Source organism: Rhinolophus ferrumequinum, chromosome 15 (assembly GCF_004115265.2).
Source record: "Rhinolophus ferrumequinum isolate MPI-CBG mRhiFer1 chromosome 15, mRhiFer1_v1.p, whole genome shotgun sequence".
NCBI lineage: Eukaryota > Metazoa > Chordata > Mammalia > Chiroptera > Rhinolophidae > Rhinolophus > Rhinolophus ferrumequinum.
The window spans coordinates 36,370,913-36,380,595 of NC_046298.1; the positions used below are offsets into that span (position 1 = coordinate 36,370,913).

At 48.7% G+C, this 9,683-nt stretch overlaps 1 protein-coding gene across 1 annotated transcript; it reads left to right on the plus strand.

The window, feature by feature from the left end:
• The first annotated feature begins 69 nt into the window (after positions 1–69).
• On the plus strand, positions 70–9,148 carry TBCB (tubulin folding cofactor B). The gene is made up of 6 exons (XM_033128547.1): positions 70–334; positions 735–878; positions 4,028–4,124; positions 4,870–5,061; positions 7,766–7,838; positions 8,015–9,148. Exons 1-6 carry the CDS (start codon positions 221–223, stop codon positions 8,127–8,129), a joined length of 735 nt encoding a protein of 244 aa, XP_032984438.1. The 5' UTR covers positions 70–220; the 3' UTR covers positions 8,130–9,148.
• Positions 9,149–9,683: the final 535 nt, after the last annotated feature.

Below are 9,683 nucleotides of genomic sequence, written 5' to 3' on the forward strand. Positions count from 1 at the left end.
GTGGCAGGCCTCTCAGGATTGGCTGGACCTAACTGAAGAATAGGGAGAGCATCTGGCAGTAAGGAGACGGCGGCGATTGGAGAATCATCCTTGCGGGAGAGCGTGGATTGGCCAGGTCGAGAGCAGGGGGTGGGACTGATATCCCAGAAGCGGCGGCGGCGGCTGCGGAGCCGGTGTGAGGAGGCAGACCGGGCTGCGCACCCCAACAGGGCGCGGCGACATGGAGGTGACGGGCCTATCGGCGCCCACAGTGACCGTTTTCATCAGCAGCTCTCTCAACAGCTTTCGCTCCGAGAAGCGATACAGTCGCAGCCTCACGATAGCTGAGTTCAAGGTGTGGCCGTGGAGGCGGGGTCCGGAGGGGCGGGGCGTAAGGCTTGAGGGGAGGAGCAAAGGAGAAATGGAGGGGCTTCCCGACCGCAGTGAGGGGCCAGAGATAAACCTAGGTTGCAGAGATTGACAGGGGACGGGGCCTCAGCGTGGCAGGGCCAGAGGGAACATGAAGTTTAAGAGAATGGGGGCAGGCCTCGGAAAATCAGAGGTTCCAGAGGGCGGGGGCAAGAGCAGAAGGAGCTGGGTCTGGGATAACCAGGTGGGTCCTAAATGGTGGGTCTCTTGGAAGAGCAATGATGAGGTGCTGGTTATTGATACACGGGGCGGAGCCTCAGGTCAGAGGCGGGGCCACTGACAGCCTTCTAGCTTTCCAACCTTTCCCCATCCCCTACTCTTCGCAGTGTAAACTGGAGCTGGTGGTGGGCAGCCCTGCTTCTTGCATGGAACTGGAGCTGTATGGAGCTGACGACAAGTTCTACAGCAAGCTGGATCAAGAAGATGCACTGCTGGGCTCGTACCCGGTGGATGATGGCTGCCGCATTCACGTGAGGCCTCCCTACCTGGGCTCCCTCCCCTCCATTCATCTATTTATTCGACAAATGCTTGCCATACTTTGCCCTATGTGATAATCAAGATAGACTCCCACGAAGCCCCAAGTCCAGCATGGAGAGAGACAGACCCATCACCACACAGTGACAACAAGAGTGGTCTGGGCTGGTGAAAGCCCAGGGGGCTGGGGGCACCCAGAAGAGCCGCCTCACTCAATCCTGGGGTATTAGAGGGGGCTTTCTGAAGGAAGGGATGGATGCCTGAGCTGAGACCTGAAGGATGAGGAAAGGGCAACTTAGGAGAAAAGGTGGGAGAGGAATGGCAGCTGGAGGAAGCAGAGTGTACAGAAGCCTAGAGTGTGAGGTGGGTCAGGGGGAGGGATGAGATGTGCTGGGAGAAGCCAGAACACAGAGGACCTCTGCATGCGTCAGCTCACATCATCTTCTCCATCCTCCTCTCCCCCACCCAACCCCCCGCCGTACTCCTCAGACATCTCAGTATTCTAGGTGAGCTCCGTGTCAGGGCCTTTCCTCCTTCGCATGTACTATACCCTGTGCCTGAATGTGTTTTTTTATTCCCCTATGCCCACATAGCTCACTCCTTCCAGTCTTTACTTAAATGTCAGCTTCCAAGTGTGAGGCCTTCATTAACTTCAGTGTAAAATTTAAACCTTCTCCTTTTTTTGCTTTATTTGAATTTTGTCCTTAGCTCTTATCATCGTGTGACATACTGTGCATTTCCCCCCAGCACCTGGAACAGTGCCTGGCACAAAAAGGATGCTCAGTGAATCATTGTTAGATGATAAGTTGAATCCATAAAATAAGACTTGGAAGATGGTATGATTAACCCTATTTTGCAGAGGAGAAACCTTAGCTTCAGGATGGAATATACTTTCCTGAGGATGAACTATATCTAGAATTTTTAGCTCAGTCTGCATGACTCCAGGAGTCAATGTGCCCAGAGAATTGGTTCTTTTTTTTTTCTTTTTTTTTTTTTATTGGGGTGACAATTGTTAGTAAAGTTACATAGATTTCAGGTGTACAAGAACTGGTTCTTTTTTATCTTTCATTTATTTAGTAACTGTTTGTTGAGCATCTTTGTTACCCCCGGGGAATAGCTGTGAGCCAAGTCTGAGAAGGTCTCTGTTTAGCTCTGTCCAGTGTGTGGGATAGATGTTAGCTAAATAGTCACAAGAACAAATGTGAAGGGCCAGTGAGGTGAAGGCCATGCAGGAGGCCATCAGGAGCTGAGAGATCCTACACTGAGAGACATGACTCATCAGTGAGGTCTGGGAGGACCTCCTGGAGGATGTGCAACACACCCGAGGAACAGGAAGAGTTAACTAAAGAAGGAAAAGAGTGCTCCAGGAGGAGCGTACAGCATGTACAAACTCTCTGAGATGGGAGGGAGCATGGTGGGTACAGGGGACTGAAGAGTGGCCACTCCTGTGGCAGAAGGAAGTGGGAGCCAAGGAAAGACTCTTGAGTCAGGAGAGCCCTGGTCTGACTCCGTTGTTCACAGGCTTCCTCTCTGTGTGGGGAGCAGACTGTGGAGAACAAAAGGAGTGGGGAGACCAGGGAGGAGGCTGCTTCCATAGTCCAGATGACGTGGTGGGGTGGGAGTGGGTCAGGACTGTGTTGGGCCCACAGTATTGAGACTGGCTGACCTGGGCAGTCTCAGCCGAGGTATGCTGGTGGGCCCGGCGTGGGCAGTGGCACCCTCAAACGGGAGGTTTTCACATGTGGATTCAGGTATAGACAGACCTCTGACTTCTGAGGCCATTCAAGGAAGGTTTCCCAGAGGTGCTCTCTGGGGAACTTTTATTTTTTCTAAAACTTTTCTCTTTATAAATATTACCTATATTCGTTGCTTAAAATAACAACCTCAAACTTACAAAAATTCCTACTATAGAGAGTAGAAATTCTTAGTGATCCTTGACCATAGATAAAAGCCATTTCTCTTTTGCTGTGTTAGTCCAGTCGTTCAGGCCAAATACCTCGGAATGTTTCCTGACCCCTCTCTTCCTCACACCCACATGCAGTCTATCTGGGCTCTACCCTGTGGGCTCTACCTACAAAATCTATCTGGAATCTAAACTCTTTTCCCCCTCCACTGCCCCATCTTGACCCAGCTTCCATCTTCTCCCTCCTGGACCTCGTTGCTGCCTCCTCCCTGGTCTGCTGCTCCCATCCGCACCACACAGTCTGCTCCCCACACACAGGCTGAGGGAGCCTGTGAACCCCTGAGTCAGGTCAGGGCCTCCTGGCTCAGAGCTTCCCGAGCTGCACCTCATTCCTGGTCAAAGCAAAGTCTGCAGTGATCTGTTTTGTCCCGCCCTCTCCCCCGGCTCACTCCACTCGAGCCACATTGGCCTCCCCGCTGTTCCTCAATAGGGCTAAGGACAGTTCTACATCTGGGGCTTTGCTGTTCTTTCTCATCCTTCAGGCTCAGACATACCCTCCTTTTGGCAGCCTTCCCTGACTACCCTTCCCAGGCTCCTTAAGTCTCTTTGTGGTATTTTTCTACATTGAACCTTGTTACCTTCTGGTGTGTAATACATGCACCTGTGCATTTGTTTATGATTGGTCTCCCAGCAGAATGAGCATTCCTTATGTATTTTTGCACCACGTTCCTAGCACCCAGCACAGGGCCCAACTGGGAACCTTGGAAGAGCTCAGCAAGCAATACGTGAATGAATATTGAGGGTGGTACGAAGAGATGCTCCAGGGTCTGGAGGTTGGGGCCAGCATAGGAGGATCCCAGAGGCCCAGAGAGGACAGATGTTCTGCCCAGAGGGCTGGTGAGCAAGAGCTGAGCTCCGCCCTTTTGATTCCAGTGACTGGGCCATCAGTGATGGTGATGCCAGCATGTGGGGATCTTCTGGGGCAGATCCAGCCTCCACGGTTTGGATAGCGGTGAGAAAAGGGAGATGGCAAGATGCAAGTGTAGATACCTGCTCTCATCCCTTCTGCTGGGCTCAGAAGCTGAGGGAGGGCTGCGGTAAAGGTGGGGGTAGCATGTAGCTTACTCTAGACGATAGAGCCTTAAGTCATAGAATGCTCCAGTGTGCAACTGGACCACCTGCCCCAGCGTCCCAGGCCTCCCTGGCCAGACCCTGGTCTCCACTGACCTTCCTTCACTACAGGTCATTGACCACAGTGGTGCCCGCCTTGGGGAGTATGAGGATGTGTCCCAGGTGGAGAAATACAAGATCTCACAAGAAGCCTATGACCAGAGGCAAGGTATGGAGCACACAGGGGTGAATGGGGGTGTGTGGGGGGCTAGAGGAAGTGTGTGCAGATGGGCGGAGGTGTCCAGGGGGCAGACAGAATAGACAAGGACGTAGGGGAAATTGGTAGTGTGGGCAGTAGTGGCAGATATGCAGGGGAGAGTGGAGGGGGTGGCGTGAGGTTGGTGTGGGGACAGATGGGGGCATGGGAGAGCAGTTGGAGTGGAAGGGCATGGGGAACGAATGGGGGCTGGGAGGTGTGAGCGGATGTGGGCAGGCAGATGGGTGCTTGGGAAAGCGGAGGGGGCATGCGGGGGAGGGCTGGGTTGTGAGGGTTCAGGTGTGGGAGGACTTGTCAGGGTCACATGGTGGGGCAGACAGGGTGGGGGCAGAGCATGGTAGGATACGTGGAGTGGACAGGGCAGTGTGGTGACCAGTACAGGCACGTGGGTAAGATGAGGGGTTCAGAGAGGCCGGACGGAGGCGGATGTGATGCTGAGGGATGTGGGGCGATGGGGGGATGTGGAAGACTAGGGGCGTGCCTCTTCTCTGTAGTTTCCGGATTGTGGGGAGGCTGCAGGAATCCTGGGGACAGGCCAGGGCGGTGGTGGGAGGGTTTGGGTGACAGCACTTTGACACCTAAAACAGGAGAGTTTCTCTATGAATGTTGGCCCTATGTGGGTGGAGGTTTATCTCATTAGGCCCGAGGCCCTGCCCAGGAAACCGAGGCTGACCCCCACGCCCCACCCCACCCACAGACTCAGTCCGCTCCTTCCTGAAGCGCAGCAAGCTAGGCCGATACAATGAAGAGGAGCGGGCACAGCAAGAGGCTGAGACCTCCCAGCGTCTGACAGAGGAGAAGGCCCAGGCCAGTGCCATCCCCATGGGCAGCCGCTGTGAGGTGCGGGCACCCGGGCAGCTTCCTCGCCGGGGCACCGTCATGTATGTAGGTACGTGGCCCATTGAGGCCTTATGCCCTGACCTGAGGTGGGCAATGCTGGGGACCCAGCTGTCAAGGAGATCGCATTTAATAGGAGAGACAAACACGGCAGCTGGCAGTGACAGCCCCGAGTGTTCATGGCAGGGAAGTGGGAAGCAGAGACAGAACGATCTGGGTTGTGATAGAGGACGTGGAGGCCAAAGTGATCAGTTCTGAGGCGAAAGCACTGGGCACAGTGGGCAGAGCTAAGATGGGGGAAACATGGGCAGAATTATTAAGGCGGTGATGGGGAAAACAGGCCCAAGTGGTCAGGGAGGGATGAGGGAAGCTTAGGAAGCTCTGTGAGCTGAGAGGAAGTACGAAACCTGTCCTTGAGAGTAATCCAGGAGGGCTTCTGGCGTGGGTGGGGGTGGGGGTGCTACCTGAAGGAAAGGGAGAAGTGAGCCAATTAAATAGTGGGGATGAGAGTTCCAGGCAAAGGGAGTAGTAAGTGCAAAGGCTCTGAGCAGGAGCAAGCGTGTCCTGTGTGAGGCAGAGAAAGGAAGTCAGTGGGGAGTGAGTGAGAGGAACGGTAAGAAGTGAGGTCTGGGGTGTGGGCAGGGCTGGTCCGTGCTTGGCCTTGGAGACAGTAGAGAGGAGTGTAGTTTTTTTTTGTTTGTTTGTTTTTGTAACAGCTTTATTGAGATATAATTCATGTATCGTAAAACTCAGTCATTTAAAGTGTACATTATTCATTCATTGGTTTTTAGTGTGTTCACCGAATTGTGCAACCAATACCACAATCAATTTTAGAACATTTGCATCACCCCAAAAAGAAACCCCATAACCATTAACAGCCACGCCTCATTTCTGAAACCCCAACTCCCCCAGTCCTAGGCAGCCACTAGTCTGTGTTCTATCTCTATAGAATTGCCTGTTCTGGATGTTTCATATAAATGAAATCATACAATATGTGGTCTTTTGTGACTGGCTTCTTTCACTCAGCATAATGTTTTCAAGGTTCATCCATGTTGTAGCATGTGTCAGTACTTCATTTCTCTTTATTGCCAAATAATATCGCATTGTATGGATAGACCATATTTTATTTTTTCATTCATCAGTTGATAGACATTCAGGTCTTTTCCACTTTTGGTCTATTATGAATAATGTTCCTATGAACATTCTTGTATAAGTTTTTGTGTGGACGTGTATTTTCCTTTCTCTGTAACTAGGAGGAGAATTGTTGGGTCACATGATAACTATGTTTAACCTTTTGAGGAACTGCCCTATGGTTTTCCATAGTGGCTGCACCATTTTACATTCCCACCAGAATGTATGAGGGTTCCAATTTCTCCGCATCCTCTCTAACACTTACTGTTATTTATCTTTTTGATGATAGTTATTCTAATGGTTGTGAAGTGGTACGGCATTATGGTTTTGATTTGCATTTCTTTGATGGCTAATGATGTTGAACATCTTTTCATGTACTTACTGGCTATTTGTATATCTTCTTTAGAGAAATGTCTAGTCAGATCCTTTCCCCATTTTTAAATTGGGATTTTTTTGTCCTTTGGTTGTTGAGTTGTGTATTAGTTTGCCAGGGCTGCCATAACAAAGTATTACTGGGTGGCTTAAACAACAGAAACTTATTTTTCACAGTTAATGGAGGCTAGAAGTCCAAGATAAAGGCCTTGGCAGGTTTGGTTTCTTCTGAGGCCTCTCTCCTAGGATTCTAGAAGGCCTCCTGGCTTTGTCCTCACATGGTTTCTCCTCTGTGTGCAAGACCATCCCTCTTGTCTCTTTATCCAGATTACTTCTTACAAGGACGCCAGTCAGATTGATTAGATACCATCCTAATGGCCACATTTTAACTTAATCACTTCTTTAAAGGACCTACCTCCAAATATAGTTACATTCTGAGGTACTTGGAGGTTAGGGCTTCAACATGTGAATTGTGGGTACACAATTCAGCCCATAACAAGTTGCAAGAATGCTTTTATATTCTAGATATTATACAGTTCCTTTATTAAATATATGATTTGCAAATGTTTTCTTTCATTCTATGGGTCGGTTGTCCTTTTACTTTCTTGATAGTGTCCTTTGAAACACTAAAGTGTTTAATTTTTATGAAGTTCAATTTATTTTTTCTTTTGTTGTGCTTTTGGTATTATAGCTAAGAAACCAAGGCCTAATACAAGATCACAAAGATTTACATTTGTATCTTCTTCTAAGAGTTTTATAGAGTTACAGCTTATACATTTAGGTCTTTGATGACCCGTTGTTTTTTTGTTTGTTTTGTTAATTTTCGTGTATAGTGTGAGGTGTATACTTCATTTTCTTGCAGTTGTCCCAGCATGATTTGTTGAAAAGACTATTCTTTTCTCACTGAATTGTCTTGGCACCCTTATCAGAAATCATTTGACTGTAAGCAGTGTGGATTTTATGCTGAGTGGGATGGGCAGACTTTGAGGAATTTGGGTCAAGACAATGGTGTTATTTCCCTTCTATTTTTACAAAGACCCCTTTGGCGGGGGTGTTGAGTAAACAGGGAGTCGGGTAGGAGTGGGGATACAAGTGTACGGGGCTACCATATTAGTCTGGGCAGGAGATTGCAGTGGTTCTGGGTTGGTATTAAGGAGTGGTTTTCGCCAGGATGGGCTTTATCGTCATTGGACAGGCACAAATCTGGGGTGAGCTGCGTCTGGAAGTTTATTTGGGATTTCTCTCTTGGGCAGGACTCACAGATTTCAAGCCTGGCTACTGGATTGGCATCCGCTATGATGAGCCACTAGGGAAACACGATGGCAGGTAATAAGTATTTCCACTCAGCAAATGTGTGTCGGTACCTGTGTCTGCTTTCATATGTGTGCATATATGTGTAAGTGCATGCACAGACTACTGGGTAAGCCTTTCTATCCTAGCATCGGGGGAGGGAGCCATGTTGGGGACCCTCTGACCGCTGCCTTCTCCATCATGCCCTGCAGTGTGAATGGGAAACGCTACTTTGAATGCCAGGCCAAGTACGGTGCCTTTGTCAAGCCATCACTTGTGACAGTGGGGGACTTCCCGGAGGACGACTACGGGTTGGATGAGATGTGACGCCCAATGTGATGCCCAAGGAAGGACATCCTGCCCCAGCTAACTTGCCCACTTATTGCCCCTCCCTGTGTGTGCCCATGGCCTTCTTCCTCTGACCCCTTTTTTGTTTTAATTACTTTGTCCTTGTCATTGACTTTTGAGACTTGTGTATTAAATTTGCCCGAACTAGAAAGCGTTAGGAGGACTTGATGATTACAGGAGGGGCTGGGGGAAGCTGGGTAGGTGAGGCTGAAATAGGGGGTTGGGCAAAGTAGAGGTTGGGCAGGATGAGGCTTTATCCCTTAGCTCATAGCTGGAGGCCCATGAGACTCTTCTTTGTGCTTTATTAGTTACTATAATATTCTGCTGCTATGACAAATAGGCCCAAAATAACAGTGGCTTTCACAAGATGGAAGTTTATTTCTTCTCATGTCAAGTCTCATGTAATCAGCAAGAGCTGCCGGTAATACGGTGACCTCTCCATGTCAAAGGCCAGTCTCAATCTCCATATATCTTGTTGCTCTCCATCTCCTCCTGATTCCCACCTCATGTGCTCCAGGCACCAGAGGAGGGAATTGCCCTCATCTTTAAGGAATGTATATGTACAACTCAAAACTTGTTCCTATTTCATTAGCCAGAATTTTGTCTCATGGTCACTTAAAAATTGCAAAGGAGGCTGGAAAATACTGTTTTTATTCTGGGAAGACATGTTCCAAGCCAAATATCAGATGTTCCTGTACTACAGAAGCTGGGGAGAAGGGATATTGGGGGTTAACAAGTACTTCTACCACAGTCCCTGTGGGTGGGGGACCTTATCTATTCATTTAATACAGTTGACCCTTGAACAACATGAGTTTGACCTGTAAGGGTCCACTTATACATGGATTTTTTTCAATAAATAATGTAAATGTATTTTCCTTATTTTTTTAAAACATTTTCGCTAGTTTACTTTGCTGTAAGAATAGTATATAATACATATAACATAAAAAATATGCGTTAATCGACTATGTTATCAATAAGGCTTCCAGTCGACAGTAGGCTATTAGAGTTTCTGGGGAGTCAAATGTTATGTGGATTTTTGATTGTGGGGGTGGTCGGCACCCCTAACCCCCATGTTATTCAAGGGTCAACTTTATTTGAAAAAAGAAAGAAATCTAAAGTCTTTAGAAGTAGCATGGAGCCTTTTATACCATTGTAGAACTGGGCAAAGAACACGTACCCTCAGGTATGTGACATGTACGCATGCAGCCTGAATCACACCATGCGTGTGTCTGCATGTATAGTAACCCCTTGTTGGCTCCTTGAAGGGATTCTTGATGGGATGGCTATTTAAGGGATTCTACTTAATTGTTGCAGTTAATTGTACTGCTGGAGAAGTTGGCAGTGGCAGGAGCAACCACAGTAAGCAGAATGAGGTTGAATTGTCTGAGGGCTGAAGGGATCTTTGGGGGAAGTGCTCACATCCACATAGAGCCTCAGGTAGATGCACTCTGATGCCCACCATAATACACACACACTCAGATACACAGAACACACACCTAGCTTCACACTCCAACACCACTCGAAACACAGACA

Excerpts from the sequence above, each read along its gene's own strand:
- TBCB (XM_033128547.1), top strand. The coding sequence starts at position 221 with ATGGAGGTGACGGGCCTATCGGCGCCCACAGTGACCGTTTTCATCAGC. Across the intron at positions 879-4,027 it reads ATGATGGCTGCCGCATTCAC|GTCATTGACCACAGTGGTGC; the intron begins GTGAGGCCTCCC and ends CCTTCACTACAG. Across the intron at positions 7,839-8,014 it reads CTAGGGAAACACGATGGCAG|TGTGAATGGGAAACGCTACT; the intron begins GTAATAAGTATT and ends CATGCCCTGCAG.